This window comes from Pseudonaja textilis, chromosome 1 (genome assembly GCF_049901715.1).
Source record: "Pseudonaja textilis isolate UNSWEBS1 chromosome 1, rPseTex1.2, whole genome shotgun sequence".
NCBI classification, from domain to species: Eukaryota; Metazoa; Chordata; class Lepidosauria; order Squamata; family Elapidae; genus Pseudonaja; species Pseudonaja textilis.
The window spans coordinates 62,245,716-62,267,452 of NC_141990.1; the positions used below are offsets into that span (position 1 = coordinate 62,245,716).

At 37.8% G+C, this 21,737-nt stretch overlaps 1 protein-coding gene across 1 annotated transcript in view; it reads right to left on the minus strand.

The window, feature by feature from the left end:
• TTC27 (tetratricopeptide repeat domain 27) overlaps positions 1-9,918 on the minus strand; it is an 83,470-nt gene extending 73,552 nt beyond the window's left edge. The window contains exons 1-5 of the mRNA XM_026695524.2: positions 9,641-9,918; positions 7,693-7,873; positions 5,530-5,659; positions 3,739-3,879; positions 3,010-3,112 (exon numbers count right to left, since the gene is read on the minus strand). Coding sequence (XP_026551309.2) covers positions 3,010-3,112; positions 3,739-3,879; positions 5,530-5,659; positions 7,693-7,873; positions 9,641-9,731 — 646 coding nt within the window. The 5' untranslated portion in view covers positions 9,732-9,918. The remainder of the gene's footprint in view (positions 1-3,009; positions 3,113-3,738; positions 3,880-5,529; positions 5,660-7,692; positions 7,874-9,640) is intronic.
• Between the last annotated feature and the right edge of the window lie 11,819 nt (positions 9,919-21,737).

Below are 21,737 nucleotides of genomic sequence, written 5' to 3' on the forward strand. Positions count from 1 at the left end.
TATTAAAACATTGGACACGGTGTGATCATCCTGACATTCCTTTTTGTCATACATGTTATAATATGTAATACATATTTTATATACATTTATACATTTGTACAGTTAGTTTTTATCTGTGATTACCCCTTCTACAAATCCTGTTTATTTTTTTATTCTGGATCCTTCCTTTCTTTTCCCACCATTGATAAAATTCATTCCATATCTTGTAGTATTTTGTCTCATTCTTATTTTTTAATTCTAGAGTCAATCTATCCATTTCAGCACATATCTTCTTTATCACTTCACCTTCATCGGGAATTTCTCTATTTTTCCATTTTTGGGCAAAAGTCATTCTTGCTGCTGTGATGATGTGTATTATTAGATAAACCTCCTCTTTATTATATTTTTCTGTCATAATTCAAAGTAAAAATAATTCCGGTTTATAATATATTTTCTATCCAGTGATCTCCTCTAACCAAGCACAAATGGGATAACTTTTGCTATATTACTATTTTCTTCACAGTCATAGGTCTTTGAATTGATCCTGCAGCAATTTTAAGCCTAAGGAAATATAAGTGGATAATTACTCAATGATCCAATTTCAAAGATTCAGAGTGCACATATGCATGAATGTTGTACATGCCAGCTAATTCTTAATGGACCTGTATCTTCTCATAAGATCACAGTGGAGAAGCCATTGATTTAAGGAGATGCAATATGCATACATATGCATACTCTAAATCAGTTTTCCCCTTTGAAACCGGAGGACTGCATAGCCTTATTATATTGCTTAATCTGATGCAGAACAGACCTGGTTCTGGACAGAATGCTAATTCAGGGTTTCATCAGTTTAATAGGGATTAGTTGAACCTCAAATCATACTTTTAATTTTTTTTTTCTTTTGCACTTGAGTTTATAAATTTTGACTTGCTTTAAACATGCTTTTATGTCCAGGGACAGATCTCTGGCTTATTTCTGGTATGTCTGGATGTTGTTCCCAAGTCAGAACAGCAAAGAAAATACAGCTAAAGCTAAAACTGCTGAAAATCTGCATGGGTTCTCTTGCTTGTCTTCCCCACCAAACTTAAGGAAATGATGAGGATTAGGTTTCCAAATATGAAATTGCACAGTTATTCCCACAACGCACAACCATTTTAATTCCATAAACAGGGAAGTGATGTTGCTGAGAAAGAGACATAGACTCTTTACATAAAAACTCAACATCACAGAGACAAAGCATGTTGCACCAAAGAACTTTCTGCACAAATACTGCTCCGAGCCATAGTACTCTACTCTGCTAAAATTGTATCAATGCTGCCCAAAATATTTTATTTAAAAAAAATAATGAAATAGACACACACTGTGAGAGCACACTAGACAAAAAACTGAGAGCCAGTGTGAGGTAGTGATTAAGGCATCAGGCTAGAAACTAGGGGAATAAGGATTCTATTCCCACCTTAAGCACAAACACAGCTGGACCAGTGCCTGTCTCTCAGCCCTGAGAAGATGGCAAACCACTTCCAAAAAGCCTTGTTGGGAAAATTGCAAGGACCAATCCAAGCAATTGCCAGGAGTCAATAATGACACAAAGACAATAGGAATAGCACTTAGACTTATATACTGCTTCACAGTGCTTTACAGCCCTCTCTAACCGGGTTTACAGAGACAGCATATTGCCCCCAACAATCTGGGTCCTCATTTTACCCACCTCGGAAGGATGGAAGGCTTAGTCAACCTTGAGCTGGTCAGGATTGAACTACTGCTAACTCTGTAAGCTTTTAAGCTCTGTAAACTATTGTAAGCTCAAGGATTTACAATAGTTTGTTTTCAGTGGTGGGATTCAATTTTTTTTTATTACCGGTTCTGTGGGCATGGCTTGGTGGGCGTGGCAGGGGAAGGATACTGTAAAATCTCCAGTCAGAGGTGGTATTTGCTGGTTCTCCGAATTATTCAAAATTTCTGCTACCGTTTCTCTAGAACTGGTCAGAACCTGCTGAATACCACCTCTGGTTCATTTAGTGACCGAAGTTACAACAGCACTAAAAATAGAGACTGTTTTTCACATTTACAACCGCAGCATTCCTATTGTCACGTGATCAAAATTCAGATGCTTGGCAAATGGCTTATATTTATGAGGGTTGCAATGGCCTGGAATCACGTGATCCTCTTTTGCGGCCTTCTGACAATCAAAGTCAATTGGGAAGCCAGAGTCTCTTAACCAGATCACTACCTTAATAACTACAATGATTCACTTAACAATGGTGGCAAGAAAAGTCATAAAATGGGGCAAAATTCACTTAACAGTTAGCAACAAAAATATTGTGGCTCAATTGTGGTCATAAATCGAGGACTACCTGTACTGCATTCTAACCACAGTGCCATCACGGTTCCTTACATACAATCACACACACACACACACACACACACACACTCACACAAGTATAAATGCATAGCTACTTTCTCCCCATAAAAACAAAGGAAAGAAAAACCCTCCCTCACCATACAACTGCTAAAAATATATCCCCAAAGAAACAATATCAAAAGGCAAACGTCTACAAACATAATCATAATAGTCCTTTAAAGCTGCTGATTATGAATGTAAAGAAATTGTCTTAATACTGCTGAACCACCAGCATCTCTCAATATTAACGTGGTAGTTTCACAACATCTGGAGGGCTGATTTTCCACTGCTACTTTATGACATTTAGGAAAGCACTGTGATATTTTTCTTAGGCTTACTCTAAGTGGAAGAAGCCAAATTCTCTAGCAGAGATGATATGCTTGACAAACCATGGACAGAACTGATTACAATTCATTAGTCTCATCCCCTTCCAAGAATAACCAGGGTTATTCTTAACCTCTGAATAAGGATTTCCTAAATCAGAAACAAAATGCATTGAAAGTCATTTGCTCCTAGGATTTTCTCAGATTAAAGAGAATCCTTAAAAAATAAGGTAATAAGGTAGCAATTCAATCCCTATAAACTAAGAATGAATCTCTATTAATAGTTAATGACAATGTCAATTGTACCTTGTTGTATACAGGCCTGGGCAACAGCAAAGAGTTCAGGTGACTTTTCTTCTAGCAGCTGCTGGTGGAGATTAATACATCGCAGTGTCCACCAGGGCAATGTCTGAAAGTGAGAAAAAATATATATTTTCAAACATCAGATCCACTTATCTCGCTTTGGTTTTATTTCATGCACGTGGCACTTAAACAGTGTTTAATAGTGAGAAGATTTGAAAAAGATCCTAACCCTAACCCTGTAGTCTAGATCAAATATGGGTGGGTTTTCTTTAGTATTTGCCATTTGAATTGTCGCTACCTTTTGTTTTAATTTGTACCTTCATATTTTTACATTAACACCCGTGAGCAATCCCTGAACAAAGAAGTGGAACATAAATCCAATCAATAAATAATGACGCACAACTCGGAGGCAGAACATTTGATTTTTTGTCTGAAAATGCCAAGTTTAGTCACAGTCCAGGGAGAACTCAGAAAAGTTCACAAGGGGCTCACCAGGATATGAAGTATGACAAAGTGAGCTGCAAAGGCAAATGGATCAATCAAATTTAAAGGACCTTCCAATATTCAAAATATTATTTGGCATCTACGTGCTTGCATTAGTTTCCTACGACTGTGAGAGACTAAAATAACATCTAAAAGAAGCATCGGCTGAAAAACATGGGTAATTTCTTGACCCTTTAATGGTTCCTAATTTGGAAAGAAGAACAATTATTCAACCATGTTTTTCTTTACCTGAATAGCTTCTAGCTTGTTTCTGGAATTCACAAGGATGACTCTAGCTAGCATCAACAAGATAGGTTGGGAGGCCAAGCTGTATATTGATTCACCATCTAGAACCAGCATTCCTAAGATAGCAGTTGACAATGCACTGGTCTGGAAACAGTAAAAAAGAAAGTCATATTAGTTGCATTATTTTAGAAGACACAATACAACATCCATGTTAAACCACTTTGGTTTAGTGGCTGTGTACAGATAGTCCTCAACTTATGATGGTAGTTGAGCCTGGAATTACAGTTGTTAAGTCATGGCATCATATAACCAGATCTGATTTTTTTTGACATTCTTTGCAACTATTGTTAAGTGAACACCATGATTTAATGGAACCAATTTTCCACAATGGGCATTTTTTTTGCCAGAAACCAAAAATAAACACTGGAAATCAGCAAAACAGAATACAAATTGCAGTTGCAGGACACTGCAAACAACCATAAAAGTGAGCCAATTGCCAAGCACCCAAAACACAATCAAGCATTGTGTGGGATACGTATGTGCCGCCATCGTAACTGCAAAAATGGGTTGTAAGTAGCTTTTGGGAGCATCCATCATAATTTTGAACAGTTAAGTGACCCGTTGTAAGTCGAGAACTACCTGTAATGCTTTGGATTCAGTTTCAAAGAGATCCTTTGGAGCAAATGGAAGACAAAGGCAGCATCTGTCTGCAACTCACAAATGACATGCGACTGCTTCATATTGCTACATTACTATGATAATTACTACAGGTAATTACTATGATAATTACTACAGGTCATCCTCTCCTTTACTGCCATCTCTGCCATGCTGGCACTGGCACTGGGGGAAAAGCTCATATAGGAGGGGAACCACCTTCTTTGAACGGTTTACTTTTATGGCTGCTTCACATTCTTCATTAGAGTCTGCACAAGTGCATACGTGATAAATGGCAATACTTTCACCACAATAGTTATGTTTGAGTAGGATTAAAGAAACAACCTGGGAGACTCTCAAAGCAGCTGGACCAAACTTTCTAGAGGAGAGGAAGGGGACTGTTAAAATGCATTGAAAATGGGAATTTTGCAAGCACCCCTGCAAATGCTCTGCATTTACCTGACTTATTCTGAGTCACCTAGCTTTAGCTATATCCAAAGTTAGTTAAATTCTCTTGCATAAAAAATCTGCCCCAAAGGGAAGGTTTCACAGGGACGGAGAATCCAATCCACCAGCAATGACTGTTCACCTAATTTAAATGGTGATGGTAGGGAAAACATACCGGCATGATATTAGTTAGGAGAAAGAAACAATGTCAAATAATGACAATGAAGAGATTGTACAGTTAAAAGAAAACTAAATCTTCTATTGCAAATTCTGAGACAATTCAAAGAATCAGATAATTCATCCGGAAGAAGCACCTGTCCCATCAGCAGTACATCATTGGATCCAATCCAAATTACCTGGTTTACCAATACAGATCAGAAAACTGTCCTACATACCACTAACAATTAATAGCGCAGATAGGAATTGTAATAAACAAATTGTGAGATTGTTTAACAACTAAACCTTCAAATATAACCAAAGGAGAATGTACTGTAAAGACCAAAGATCAACCTAAATAGTTTACTATTATAATTTATGTTTATCACTTTTCCTTTCTTAGCATCATATATTTATGTTTAAATCTGAAATAAATAAAAATGGTATGTATAACATTAGCTGGCAATTTGCCATTTTTCTAGTACTAAAAGAAGCATTTTTCAGTCACACAACTATTTGAAGTTGGGGGGAAAATACCTCATTATATTGTTGCAATATTTCAGGTGGAAGAAAATCCTGAGGTTGTAAGTCAACAGGAGGTCCAGTCCAGTTGCTCTGCGCAAACAGCTGTAAACTTCCTACACCAAGGAGGAACACCACACTTTGCCTAGAATACACATGAAGATGTTGTGTTTATATAAACATGAATACAGAACAGAAATTGTCATTCTTTAATAACTAACCTATGGTTTACATAGAACGTTTTAGAAGATGTTGTCAAAACAAAACATTTGGTGAATGTCTAAGAGCAGAAAGCCTGTTTGAGTAAATATAGGTAGTCTTAAACTTACAATCATTCATTTAGTGAGCATTTGAAGATACAATAGCCCTGAAAAAGTGACTTATGATTGGTACTTGCACTTATAGCTGTTACAACATCCCATAATCACATGATCAACATTTGGGTGATCAGCAACTGGCATGTATTTATGTCAGTTGCAGTGTCCAAGAGTCATGTGATCTTCATTTATGTCTTTCCCAGCCAGCTTACAACAAGCAAAGTCAACATTCCTCTTTACCATGGTTTCCTTTTAAGTCTCCTGATTGCTGAGAATAGCCTGAGGAGAAATATCTTCTGGCCTCCATTCAGGTATCCTTGGATACAGTTGATTTCCTAAAATTTCAGAAGTACTAGAAAAGCCAACAATTATTTTGGCTATATCAAGGAAACTGAAGTCTGTCTTTCACTAATTAATGTGGAAGAAGAACAGGCTAAGATGGAAGGTAAACCTGTTAATAAGTTTGGAATCATTGTACTGCAACAATATTTACTGCATTTGAAATTTTAGAACAATCCTAACTCTGTGCATGTATATCATTAGATACAGTCTATAATAAAATGAAAGATGATAAATGAAATTTATGATTTCATAACTGGCAATATTTTCATATGCCTTTCTTTGTGGAAATCTACCCAAAACTACTAAATCAGAATGGTGAAGAAAATTAAAAATCATGTAACTAGATAAGGCATAAAAGGAACCCTTGAAAGTGTGTGAATACAACACACCTCATATCTAAGTCTCCCTTAAGAGTCCTTTCAGACATAAGATTAATATCTCAAGTTACTATAATTACTACAATTCATTCAAATCATTAAACCACCAAATACTAATTTGACAGACAAAATTCATATCACGCTTAGTTTTGAGTTACTGTGAAACATGTGACTAGCCATTTAACAAGCCATGATTAAACAAATTATGTCTTGATGTCATGCATAAACCCAGCCAAAACATTTATCTTTGAGGTTTTGGTTTTGGTGAGAACAGAGGCTTGAATGTACAAGAATGGCTGGCTGAAAGATAGCAGAACGAAGCTAAAGGAAACGCATCTTCATTTTTTTCAGTAATGTTACAGGTGAAATATCAAGCCCAAACCATAAACTGAGCATATAATATTAAGTATAAACAAGGAATGTTTATTTATTCAATGGTATTTTAATTACATGTAGTACAGTCTGGGCAAAACCAACAAATGGATATAGTGACTGAAAAGGACAAAACTCAGAAATCTCACATTACTAAAGTTTTCAGGTACAGTTTCCAGTAAAATGTGAAGATATGAACATGGAGTAGGTATATCTCCTTTCAAAATTTCTCCTGAAACTCAGGCTACTAAATGAAAGAACAATGGAAAAACCAAGATGGGAAGCCTACTTTGGGCATTTAAAGCAAACATAATTTTCTATTATCGCAAATCTTAACAATGCATGTCCTAATTCATCCCATGAAGTGGCATATTGTATTTTCCATTACTGTAGTAACAACAGGGAGGGAATGAGCTACTCCCACATTACAGCTGAAGCCAATAAAAACAACATTGAACACCACAATACTTATAATACACATTCTGAATATCCCAAAGGTGCTTTTCCAAAAGGCAGCTGGACTTGTTTTTTTCTTTAAAAACGTTTCACTTCTCATCCAAGAATCTTCTTCAGATCTGAAGAAGGAAAAACCAAGAAAGTCCAGCTGCCTTTTGGAAAAGCATCTTTGGGATAACCGTGACCTGGATGACTGAGAATCTCCATAGACACATTCTGAATATTTTCTGAGATCATTTGAAATTGGGCATTGGAGGGGGGATGTATTGTGGTTCAAATGCAAGCAAAGCATTATTCTTCTCAAAACAATTTACCTTTCAATAGAATCTATGTCTGCTGAAGAACAATCTAGGTAAGCTTGTATCTGCTTTTCCAGGTAGTTTTCAATGGTGTCCTCTTTTCCTGAAGACATGGTGAAGACATTCTGGACTGCTTTACTTAGAAAGATGGATTCATAATTCCCTTCCAACAACAACTGCAATAATGATCCACTTTCTGAAAATTAAAGTAATGAGAGTGAGTGATTTATATGTGTCCTGCATTCTACATGATTATCTGACATTTGGACATCTCCCAACAGGGAAAAGAATTGTATATAGTTCTCAAAAATGTCCATTCCTGTCAACTCTATTAGAAAACTAGTCATATCTAATTTTTATCCTATATTTACTGAACAAGTACTAAGCCCAAAAGGAAGTAGTGGATAAACAAGAGTATCCATAAATAACAAGAAGTCTAATGAATGTGATTTGTCATCTAATTTGTTCTTAAATAATTTTTGCAAAATTAATTACCTTTTTTCAAGTTGTATTATCCCCTTCCCCCAGTGGGGAAAATCTTCAATATAACCAATAATCATATAATCAAACACAATAATCATCTAGGTCTGCCAATACTAGTACTCTGGAAAAAGTATAAATGAGGAAGTTTACATTAGCAAAAATTCATTAGAAATGCAAGCCGAGATCCAATTATTGTCTTCAGAGTTGGTGCAAAAGACAAGTAAAGGGTACTGTATACTGGCCATACTCAATATGACAATTCAACCCCTTTGGTCCGTGGTGTCTAACAGAAGAGGGTTTATTAGATCTATTGGAACTGAAAGAAGAATCAAAAACAGTTTGAATTGAAAAGAGATCTCTATCACAGATTCAATAAGAGGAAGACAAATGTTTAAATGCAAAGTCAAAAGGCATTATTATCAGAGGTGGTATTTAGCAGGTTCTGACCAGTTCAGGAGAACTAGTAGTGGAAATTTTGAGTGGTTCAGAGAACCAGCAAATACCACCTCTGACTGGCCCTGCCCCCATCTATTCTCTGCCTCAGCTAATCGGCTGGGTCTTCTTTTGTTGCCCTGCACAGGACAATGGAGCTTGAAAGTAGGTTAGTGGGGTGTTGAGGGAATGAGATTTTGCTGTAATCTTCCCCCAGGAGTGGGATGGGCATGGAGATTTTACAGTATCCTTCCCCTGCCACACCCACCAAGCCACGCCCACAGAATCAGTAGTAAAAAAAATTTGAATCCCACCACTGATTATTATGTGCTTAAGTGTAGCAAAAAAAAGGAGGGTGCTGTTATCTGGGTTTAGAAACCTCAACAGGACAGTTATATTAGTCACTGAGGCTTTGGCACATGAATTGTCTGTCTTCTTTATGGGAGGAGGAAGGGAAAAGAGAGAGTCATTTGGACCCTCATTGTCTTGGCTTTGGATGGAATAGCCTCCAGTATATGCTGGAATAGAATATATTTCTATTTTGTGTGTGTGTGTGTAATATATGTATTATTTTATACACACACACATACTGGAATAGAATATATTTCTATTTTCATATAAGTGTGTGTGTGTATGTATTACACACACACACACACACACACACATTTGAATATTTCTATTAGAATATATAATTAGAATAGTGTCTGCCTAGCTGGAATCACCAATCCAGACCCTTACCTGTAAGGCATCTATCCCCATCCCCGCTCTACCTCCGTAAACCTTCCCAACTTTCAGGGAGGGGATTAGTTTTCCCGATTGATTAGCTGTCTTTTAAGAAACCACAGAAACATGTTGCCTTGGCAGGATGCATCGAAAGCCTAAGAGGTATTAGGTAAAGAGGAAAGGGGGGGGGAATAGAAAGAAGGAAGGCCCGCCCTCCCTTGTCTCCTTCTGCCTAAACCCAGAGCAGCTGCGGAGAGCCACCGTGGCAAGCAAGCAGGCAGGCAGGCAGAGCCAGCCAGCAAGGAAGGTGCCCGACCTGGCTTACCTGCCGCCGAAGCTGCCTCGCTCTGTTTCCACCGGGGGGATTCCGCCGCGCTGGGGAAGCCCCTCAGCAACACCCGCTCCAGCGCTCGCATGTTCCCCGTTATTCGATGCCCGGAAAAGGCAAGAAGGCGGGGAGGGAGGAGAGAGAGACAGAGGGGAAAAAAAGAAAGAAAGAGAAAACGCGGCCGCTTCTCCCTACGCGAGGCAAAAACCCATGTGCGTCCAGCGGCTGATGGGAGCCGCCATGCCAAGCCGCGCTAAGTTCCCTGGGAGAAGGAGGCACCTCCGTAGCAACCCCGAGCAGACACGCAGTCCTGGCGGAAGAGCTTGTGGGCTGGGCGCCGCTTTTTGGCGGACAGGTTTTGTGCGTCTTTCCTCCGAAAGAAAGGCGAGCCTGAGCTTCTCCCGGGCACCACGGACTCCCAGGTAGAGGGACGCCTTGCTCTGGAGCAGGGTTGTCGTATCCTACTTTAGACAGCCCTGCGGTGCTTTTTCTCTTTGAAGGCGCGCCGGCACGTCCCTTGCTTCCCCACTCCTTTATATCAGCTTCTGCCTTCTTGATAGATTAGTCCAGTTGATATATATATAGGCAGCCCTAAACAACTTTTCAGGGTATTCCGCTTGAGGTATTTGCGTCCCCTTTAAAAGGAATACATTGGGACTGCATTGAGGGGCCAGCCTCTATTGTTCGTTGAGACAACGTGGTTGTTCTAAAAATATAACTAAAAACAGCAGCAGTAGTAACGCAATTCTGTGTATATCTGCCCCAAGGGCTCTGCTCTGTTTTTCTAACAGGATGTGTGATGTCCAAAATCAGCGAGTGATAACTCAGTAGCATGTCTGAATGCGTAAAATTATGGGAAATGTCTTCAGTTGTGGGAGAAGGGCTCCAATAGATTTATTTAATAAATTTATATGCCACCCATCATACTGTCCAGTGACTCTTGTTAGTGTCAGTCGGAAAGTCCTCACACACACAAAATCTGAAGCAACTGTGTTATAATTATGCTTAAGGGAATGAAATGTGTTCACCTATTCTGGATTATTTTTTTCAAGCCTCTCAATAAAGAGCCAGTTTGGTCTTGTGGTTAAAGCACCAGACTAGATAGCTAGAGACCATAAATTCCTATTTACCCACGAAAGCCAATTGGGTGACCTTGAGCCAGTTATTTTCTCAGCTCAACCCCGCTCACAGGGTTGTTGTGAGGTGATTAGAAGGAGAAAAGAGTATAGAATTTATAACAATAGTAAAAGTGGGTTAAAAATAAACAATGGAATTGTAACATGTAAGATTTGAAATGGATCATTAGTTCCAATTCCTGCTCAGTGAGAAATCATGCTACAATATCTGACAGATGAGTATCCAACCTCTGTTTAAGCACCAAAGAAGAAAAGTCCATCCCTTCCCTTCTTTTTCATTGTTGAACAGCTCTTACCATTAACTTTTTTTTAGAAGTCCAGCCAAAACTTATTTTCTTGTTCTTTAAACTCATTACGTCTTGTCTTCTGGAACAATTCTGGAGGCTCAGACAATCTCATTGTACACATGTTGTGCTCTGACAATAAAGGTAATAATAATAATAATAATAACTGAATAATTCTACCTCATCTCTGTGTGTCAGCCTTTTAGACTCATCAGAAGTGATCATGTCTTCCCAGACATCGCCTTCTCCTTTTCAGACTAAACATACCCCATTCAACCATTCCTGAATTTTTGTTTGTTTATTTCAGGACTCTTATCATATTGACTGCTCTGCTTTGGATATATTGTCATTTGTCAATGTCATTCCTAAACAGAACTGGACACAATATCCTGGGTAAAATTAAACATTTAATAGAGGGGAATTATAATTTCTGAACTTGATGTACTTTTGTTGATGCCATCAAAGATTTGAATTTTCATTGTCAGTAGCTGCACTTCATTACTGGCTTATGATCTACTAAGGCATCAGATAGTTTTCACATGTACTGCTACCCATTGTGATTCCTCTGACCCCAATCTTTTGGTTTTAATTTTCTTACCAAAATATAAATGTCCTCCTGAACCTTGGTAATGTTCTGTGTGGTTATTTGTTAGCATATTGTCCTCTTTATCTGATCTGCAAAGTTGATAATATTTTCTAGCCCTCATCCAAACAATTTATGAATGTTGAACAGCAGTCATAAAAAGAAGATTTATTTAATACTACTCTTCATCTTGACATGAAGCTGTATGTACACTCTTTGGGCACAATGCCCTTAATGGTAGCATAGTGCAGCCCATTTTTTATTGTTTTTTTTTATTATGATCTCATGAGATACTTTGTTGAATATTTTGCTAAAAACAGGGAATGCTGTGTCACTCTACTGCATTCTGATGGTCAGTTAAATAGTTCATTCTGTTATAACTGTTCATGTTGGTTTGGCATAATTTATTCTCGATACTGGCTTTTGGCAGTATTACATTCTTTTTTTAATGCTCAGAAATTGACTGTTTAATAATTTGCTTAACAGATGAGCAATATTAATATTAAGCTAACCAGCTTGAATTACCTGGATTTGGGGATTCTTTTCCTCCCATTTTTGAAAATAGACATATTTGCTTTTTTTCAGTCACCTGGCAATATATTTATGATTTCTCGGAGATTGCAGATGAAAGAAGTAACTTTGAAGAAAAAATTCATATTAGACTGATTAAATTACATTTCTTATGATGTACTGCTATTTTCTATCTTGGATATATAATTTGAAATCAATTATAATGAGAAATGTAATCTGTCTGCTTGGCTGCTAGGTATTCATGAACCAGTTTACTAATATAGATAGCAGACCTACCCTTGGAAGCTGAGGGAAAATGGGGAGGGGGTCTTGTAGATGCTGAAAAGCAGCTACTGGTGATGAGAAATGAGGAAAACAGAACTGTCTGTATGCACCATGGGGCCTGTTCTGTAATTCCAAACCTTGTCCATTGTTTTCAGTATTGAGCCCTATTCAAATGCCTTTCTGATCTGTTTCTGCAGTTGTATGTACATCTTGTGGGTTTTTTGGCCTCAGGCATGAAAATTTAGCCAGCCCTCAACAAGAGTTGATATTTGGAAAGGCTATAACATTCCATCTCCTGTCTTTGGAGACAGCATGAAAGAGCATGATTATTTCCCTAATCCCACTTCCTCTCCATTACCAAAAGAAGGTCTCACAAGGAAAAGGAATCAGACCATGTGGCCAGAGGAAACGTTATTGTTGCAAGAACTATGGCACTGGAGATTAGAAACCACCTTAAAGCTCTATAGCTTGAGCCAAATGAAATCAGTTAATTTAAATCAGATGAACTCAGCATTGAATTGTGGCTTTTATCTATAGCAATTTTAACACACATAACAGAACTTTCTGATACAGCAGCATCTGCAGCATCCAATGTTTTCATCAAAGTGACAAAACCAATGTTGGGCCATCATGACACAGGTTCCTGCTGTTTTGGTATGTTTTGGTACATATATCATGGCTGTGGCCGAGTGTAGTCCAGATTCCAGGATGGAGGAAGTGCATTCCAGAGGGGCAAAAGACAGTGAAATTGTATGAGAGTCAAGACAGCTCCTCCGTAGAAGTTCTCGGAGTATATATTTAACGGTGTAAGTAATCTGTTTTACTTTGGCAAGATTTCTGTCTATAGGTGAGGAACAATAAATAAAAAAAGTGTTTCTTGGTTTGTTTGTTTTTAAGAGCCTGGCAATGACATGCATACAAAAAGAATGAAGATCGCATTGTGACCATGCAATGCAGCTTTGATCATTTGATCCCACCTCTCCAAATATCTCTGCTTCCAGAGTCTTACTTTCAGAAAAACATGAAAGAGCCTTAATGGCATCTCATCAGATGCCAGTCTCACAAAAATGGAACTTGGAAGGATTTGACACCCTTCAGTCTAGCAGATGAATATAGGAGAAGATGATCTCTTAGATTACCAGATCCAGATCTATGCAGGACCTTAAAATTTAATCAGCACCTTGAATTATACATAGAAACCAACTGGCAACCAGTGCAGTCCTGAAGCAGCCAGGCTATTCTGTTATCCTGGGATACTCCCATCGTTGTCAGGCCACTGAATTCTGTACCAGCTATAGCTTCCACATGTTCCTCAAGGCAGCAACATATAGTACAATAATCCAATTGGGAGTAATGTGTGAGTAATTGTTAGCCGTTACCAAAAGATATAACTGTGCAAAAGCTACCTCGTCACTTTTATATTTACTCATCAAGCAGGAGCCCCTGAATTGTTAACCATTCATGCATGAGGGAATAGACCTCCATTCAGAATCCAAAATGGTATTTCTCTGGAGTTGTTTGGCCCACAAACACAAAGCTACTCTGTCTTGGAAGGTTTGTTCGAATCTGTTCTTCCCCATCCAGACCTTGACGGTTTCCTGGCACTGGACCAGCACTTCTACCACATCACAAGTTTGGCCTGGGATCCATAGTAATGGTACTGAACCCTGTATTGATGAATGACGTTGCAGTTTCATGTATTTATTAAGAGAAGTGGAGATAAGATGGATATCTGAAGCATCTCACAAAGTAAAAATCTCCAGGCGGTTCCTCATTCCCATATCCAACTGAAGCTGGCCCTTCAGGAAACAGAACCTGCAAAACAATACCTATCCCCCCCACCTAGATGCTTAGAACAGGGCTGTCAAACTCCTGGACCACGGGCTGGATGTGTCACACATTGGCCACTGCCACGCCTGGTTTAGCGAAGGGGCAAAAAAGTCGCGATACATCACGTGACACTGCCATGGTGATGTGCGTTTGACACCCCTGCCTTAGAAGCATACCACGGTTGATGATATTGCAAGCCACTGAAAAGCCAAGGAGAATAGGAAGAATTGCAATCTCCCAATCCCAGTCTCTCTATTGATCATATGCAAATGCAACTAATGCCATTTCTATGCTATACCCTGTCCTGAAACCTGACAACCATGAGTTCAAATAATCTACTTCCTCCCTGGAGTTGGAGAATCACTGCCCTCTCTACAACCTTTCTTAGAAAAGAAAGTTGGATACAGATTTAAAGGTATCCAAAAATCAAGGAAAGCTTCTTGAATGGGAAGCATGACGCCACCTTTTTTACAGGAGAGAGAAACACACTCTCATTCAAAAAGCATTCATTATTGATCAAGTCTAACCTACTCTCGCCTTACAGGACAGGCAGAGATCCAAATAGAACGTTGTGGAGCTGACACCTCAGCAGCTTCATTGATACCCATCTAGCTGGAATCAAAAACCTTCTGCATCTGATCATTTTATACACCAAATTGCTGTGAAAATTCATTCCAACAGCTTTCAGATGGTCTCAGCAGTCATGTTTCTCTTGAACAGAAGACCTGCTGGGCAACATTCAGCAGATGAAATAACGGCAGCAAACATCTCTTTTTTGCTACTTGAGTTGCCCTATATAAAGCTTGAACATGTCTTCTTACCAGTCTGCCCAAATTAGTTTTCCTCCAGCAATGCTTCTGCTGCTTCATTGCTATAGGTTCCTCGGTAAACAAAGGAGCTGCAATGGATCTGTGCAAGGGTAAGGCTGCTCTTGTGCAATCAAGTCAGTGCTCCAGAGTCCAGACACCCCCTTATTTCAGAGTCTCAGCCAAATTGCAGATCTAGATTATATTAAAAGAGCCAAGCAAACAGAATCATGCTCTTGCAAGCTAGTCTCCAGAGTGATTTCAATGGCACAGAGAGCCTCTACCATAAACTCTGATTATGGAGCTTGTAATCCTCAGCTGGCCCCGTACTAGCAGCAACCTAAACCTTCCACAATCAGTCCAATACCTTTTTGAGAACCCCATCAGCTTTCATTGCTAGTAAATTCAGGTATCCCAGGCAAAGAAACTTCCAGAATGGTGACCATCAATCCACCCAAAACTAGAGACTGACTGCTATGCCCCTCACTTTCTGCACTGCCATTGTTACATTCTCATTAATAAATGGACCACTGTTCCATTCCAAATGCTGTCCAGGGATCCAGCCATTCTTCAGACTCTCCATCAGATCTTTGCACTTAATTAAAAAAAAAGCTCAAAATAACCAAGAATAAAGTAAAAATCAACTAAATAATATGTCTAATTCATTCATTTAAAAACTAAGAACAGAATTAATAGATGATGTTAACATCATCATCATCATCATCATCAAATAAAAATAATGCAGACCATTATTTGATTATTCAAAAGACTACACTACAAACAATAACAAGTGAAATTCAATAACAAATTAAATACATTCAATATAACCATATCAAGTCTAAAGGACTGGAAAAAATAAAAAAGCTTCACTTGGCAGCAAAAAAAGAACAGAAAGATCTTATAGCATACTGTGAAAGAGGATGTACCACCTGCAGAGGTCAATTTGTATGAGAATACTAGAAAATCCAATGCAGAAAATCTCTAAGAAAAATTATTTGGTGACAATCCAATGAAATGATAGGCAAATTTGACAGAAAACAACTTATAGTCATTAGTCCTACTCTGAACCATATTAGCTGAACAGTGAGTTAGGGAGAATTATAAAACCTGATGAACTTTAGATAATGTAGATAGATCTTGTGACAGAAGAGTTATTCAGATAGTTCACAGTGACTGGTTTTCATACAATATGGTAAACAATAAATCACAATGACAGAGCTTATCTGCATCGTCAGGCTCTTCTATTGTACAAGTAAGTCATTATTGTTATTATTGTTATACTTATAGAGTTTGGTCTGCTAGATGTGTACATTCAATACATATCTTCCTCCTATCTTGTGGTCTTTAAATATACTGTACTTACATTTCTTGTTAGACCGGGCAAGTTTATTAGCTATTTACTGTACTTGACTATGGTGCAGTGGTTAGAATGCAGTACTGATCACCGGCTGCCAGCAGTTTGATAGTTCAGATCTCAAGGTTGACTCAGCCTTCCATCCTTCCGGGATGGGTAAAATGAAGATCCAGATTGTTGGGGGCAATATGCTGACTCTGTAAACCACTTAGAGAGGGCTGTAAAGCACTGTGAAACAGTATATGAGTCTAAGTGCTATTGCTATGAATCTAATGGGTTATATATGAGGAGATTTTGACTAGGAAAGCTGTCAAAGCTTAGAAGGTGTCACATCAAATCCTTCCCAACTTAAAGACTGGAAACTGATGTCAAGTAAATCCAAAGGAATATATAATAATCTGTTGTGACTGGAATGTTTGAGCCTGCTGTGAGCTTTGAGTCTGATGTATCAGAAGACACAGGTTTGAGTGATGAGGAAGGTTTGGCATTGGAATTGGAGCCTGCTCTAATGAGAGATGCAGACATGAGCCAGGCGGATGAGGGAGTGTCAGAGACACCATCCTCTCCAGAACCTTCCACTTCAATCATGCCTCAGGTGTCAGCAGCTGATCCACAGAACATACCAGAGTCCTTGAGTGATGACGAATGTTGGGTTGATGTAGACGTAGGTTGAGTCAAGCACAATTTGAAAAGAAACGTCAAGTCAGAGACTAATTAGAGAGACTGACACGCCCCTTCAAGGAATATAAGGAGGCGTGTTAATTAACTATCCTTGTCTGGATCAAACTTTGTTATTTACTGCATAGCTTTGAAGAAGCCCTCTGTTCCTGATTTATCTTGCGTTATCTCGGCTTGAAGACAGTTTCTGGGAAAGCTGCCAACGACGATTACAGAGACAAGTTAACTCTGTGGTTTCTGGTATTATTTGTTCATGTTTATTTCTTTGGGACATTTGGACTCTCACTTGTGGCTCCAAGTGAGACAGAACAATAGTTTAATATAATAAAAATTGTGGCAGATAAAATTGCAAAGGAATAACAATAGTAAAAAAAATTGTGACAGATAAAGGAGAAAGAGATGAGAATTAGAAGAGGAAATAAGCTCTTGCAATGCTTAATCTCTTTGTAAAGAAACCCATCTGCTCTCATTCAAAAGGACATGTGTGCTTACTGTTTGCTTGGTTTATGCTTTATTTGTGCATAGTACTTGTAAAGAAAGCAAATATTACAGAGAAGCTAAAATTTCTTTTTTGAATACTAATCAAGAGTAGCTATACAAGTTAATTAAGTGAAATTAGAGAAAATAAAGATCTATCACTGGTAAGACTATGGAATGAGGAGGTTTTGTAGGATCAAATTAGCCAGACTCCCCTCTCAATAACTGTTTCTAAGCAAACACATCATAAAAATTCTGTTGATATTTTAGATGAACCAGGAAAATGAATAAAACAAAGCAATGATTACAGGGATCAAAAATCCATCAATCAATCATCAGTTAGTCACCTTGCAGCTCAGATAATCTTATAATCTTAGTTTCATTAAAAAAAAGAAATCAGTGATCAGGATGACTTCTGAAACATTTCATGATAAAAATGTCCAATAAATTTATCATAAAAAGCTGAGCCTCTGCCAAAAAATACAGTACTAGTATTTAAAGATTTAGTTCTAAGGCAGTTTCACTGATCAATTAAAATGTAGCTTTTGTTCATGTTAAAAATAAATTTTCCAGAAGACACACAGATAAAATCCTCTAATGGGTTACCTGGTAATCTTGAAATAAGAACATTGCATCTTAGGGAGGAAATGATGACAATGAAGTGAAAAAGTCCACACTCCTGGGCTCAAACAAAATTAAGTATTGGCCTTTAAAAAAATCCATTCACCAGTATTTTTTTAAAAGAGATAATAGTACATAATTTATCCATGAAAGCAATAAACTCTTGCCTTCCGGACAAAACTTCAAAAACAATTTAGGTGTGTGTGTGGGAAATAAAGTTCTATAGCTCGGTAATAAAATAGCAACAAATTTGACTAAGCTCCAAATGTCTCTTTTGATTCAGCTTTTCTCATTTCCCAAGGACCCAGTTTTCACAAAGGGCTGTCTTAGAAGAGTCTGTGACCTCTGTTGTGTTCCATCCCCCCTCCCACTCCCCTCATTGAATATATGGCTCATTAGTCAATGATACCAGACAGCCAACCTTGAGATGCTCTCATTTAATACAGAGTCATCTCCCTATCAACAGGAGGAGGCCCTAGACATCTTCCTGTCCTTCTTTAGTCTATCAAAAAGGACAAATAAAGATTGATTGATGTGTAAGTTGGCTGAATGTCAACAAAGCTGGCTTTTTGCCAGGGACAGTAATTTCTGACCTTCATTCCCATCTAGAGTTTCTGACAGAACATTTGCAGACGCACAACAATAGGGCAATTCTGACTAAGGCAGAGGAATTCACCGAGACCTGGATATGTGGACAAAATAAGTCAGTGTTCAGAAGACAGAAGACCCCTTTCACGCTGCCCAAGCACAATTTCAGCCCCAATTACTAATGTCTTGTTTTGAGAGATAGAATGTGTGCTTGGCGTCATTGAGGCAGGGACAGAGGAAAGAGAAAAGGAAATTCTGGTCTTTATTTCTGATCCTAATATAACAATAGAGCTAATTCAACAGCCATGCTTAATGTATTTGCATTGGTCTTTCTTTTCTAGACTTAGTCAATGTGGCTAAGACTTACTGTACTGCGCTTTTCTGAAAGTGATTAAAACGGATCAGCAAATTTGAATACATAAACATCTCTTTTTCCTACACTGAAGTGTATTCCTCTTTGTATCTTTCACTCATACTGCATGGCAGATTAAAAAAAAAAACCTAACTAGGCAAGGCCTTAAATATTCTTGATAGCCAGATGCTCCTTCATTGTGCATGCAGAGAGCTTCCAAGTCATGTCAACTTGACAAATGAACTTAGTACTAAATGTGTCCTTCGCTTACTTTAACAACAGTTTGTTCCTGTACTCCAAATTGTATGCTCCTTTGATGCACTGAATCTAAGAGATCTGCTATCAAAAAAGATTGTACATTTATTCATTGAGTATATGCTATATTGTGGGTTGTTTTGGTTTTTTTGCTATCGGAAATTGTTAAAACAATAGCCATAAATCAAGACATAGCACTTGTAGCTTTTCTTTCTCTGCTGCTTGCACCCATAGTTTCAAGAACTGGTTTTAGATTACAAATTGATTCAAAGCTGGGAATATTGTTTAAAATCTCTTTTCAAGCTTCTCTTTCTCACACTTAGCAATTTATTATAAAATGGTTGCCAGCTTCATAGGTCCCAATTCTTTTTGAAGTAGCATGGCCAAAATTAGTGGAAGATCCAAAATTCAGTGTTCCAGATTTCATTGTATCATCGCCTACAATAAGGAACAGATGGTATTTGCTGTGCTAGGACTAAGCAAGAAAATATGTGCAGCTGTATGTATGTAACTTGCAAGGCACATTTTTACAGAAATAATATAGGATCTTTCTCCAAATATGTGAAAGGGTGCACATGTTTATTAAAGTATAAGCTGTAATTTGTGGTTGTTGGTTTTGATCCAGGCTTTGTGACACATAGACATGTAGTTTAGGGGAATGAGACAAAGGAAGAGTCATATATGAATGCATGAATCCAGACACTCTGTAATACTGTCTTCAAACAAATTAATCTCTTGTTTCACAATAAATAATAAAAAGAGGCAAAATATGTAACTGCACTCCTAAACATATTTAATAGGGAATATATTTATTGAATCCCACTTAATCAATTATGGCTGATTCCCAAAAGATAAGTAGAACCTGATCTGGTTAGAATTTAAATGAGAAATCACAAGGTTGTAGAATAGTTGAAGAATAAATCAGAAAAAGCAATAGCAATCCAATTTTCTATTATTCCTCCCCCCACAAAAAAACCAACTAAGACCAGTGTGTCTATATTGAGTTGAGCTAATCTCAGTGATACAATATTCTAGGCAAATTGCAAATATGAACAATGCACTATACAACACTGAATTTTCCTTACAGCAAACTGCACTTGCTTATAAAGACAAGTTAACAGATAACAGATAATCAGAGTTGGAAGGGACCTTGTAGGTCATCTAGTCCAAACTCCTGCCCAAGCGGGAGACCCCACACCATTTCTGACAAATGGCAGTCCAATCTCTTCTTGAAGGTCTCAAGTGATGGCGCTCCCACAACTTCCGAGGGCAAGCTCTTCCATTGGTTGATTGTTCTCATTGTCAGAAAGTTTCTCTTTATTTCCAGGTTAAATATCTCCTTGTTCAGTTTCCATCCATCTATTAAACCAGAATAGACAGTTTAAACCAATCCACACAACTTAAAGTTGCCAAAAAATGGATTAAACAATTTTTGTAGTTGAACAAGTAATTCATTGTTTTGTTTTAATTATATGTACTTATTAATGGACCCTGGGTTGCTTTCTTCTAACTGAATACACTTAATTTCCAATTGTTTGAATACTACAGAATGTACATAGATTGCTAGCTAAGTGTATATGAACAATTGTTACTCATTCCTAAAATGGAACTCAGACAATGCATGGCCTTTATATTATTTAGAAAATTCATATGCCCAGCATTTCTCTTTTGTTATGGTCAGTTCTGACATTGGCAATTGGAAATTATATTGCTTCAGTTTGGGAAAATAACATACAGCTATATGCAAGCACATCAGAAAAAAAGAGAGGAAAGTAGTCAATGATCTCACTAACCTTTCACATTCGTTAATTTAAAATCTGAATTTTGGTTCTGATTATGAAAGCAGATGAATAAAACTGCTATAAAGCTGTTAGCCACTGTTAGGAAATATAATCAGAATATTATTTAAAACATTAAATAAATGATTTTGTTACAAGAAGATTTACTTTTTAAGGAAATGGTTAGGGGGAAATCTGATAGGACCAAATATGAATTACAGTATATCCATGCCAAGGGACAAACTGGAAGGATGCCATTTTATCTCCAAGAAACAAGTTTCTTGACAGATAGTAAAAGTTATCTGCACAATCAATTTTGCTAACACAAATATATACTACTGTATTGCTTCATATTCCAGAGTACATTTCTCTGTTACTCATCACTGTTAGATAAAGTCAGCAAAAGCAAAATGTTTTCTAAAAAAAATCAGAGCAGAATATGTAAATGATTTTTGCAACTAGTGGAGGAAAAGGTTGTCAGTGAAAAATAATAACCACGCAATACGGTGTTTCCAATTTCAGAGGCCTATTCTGCCTTATCCTGCTTGTGGTCTTTT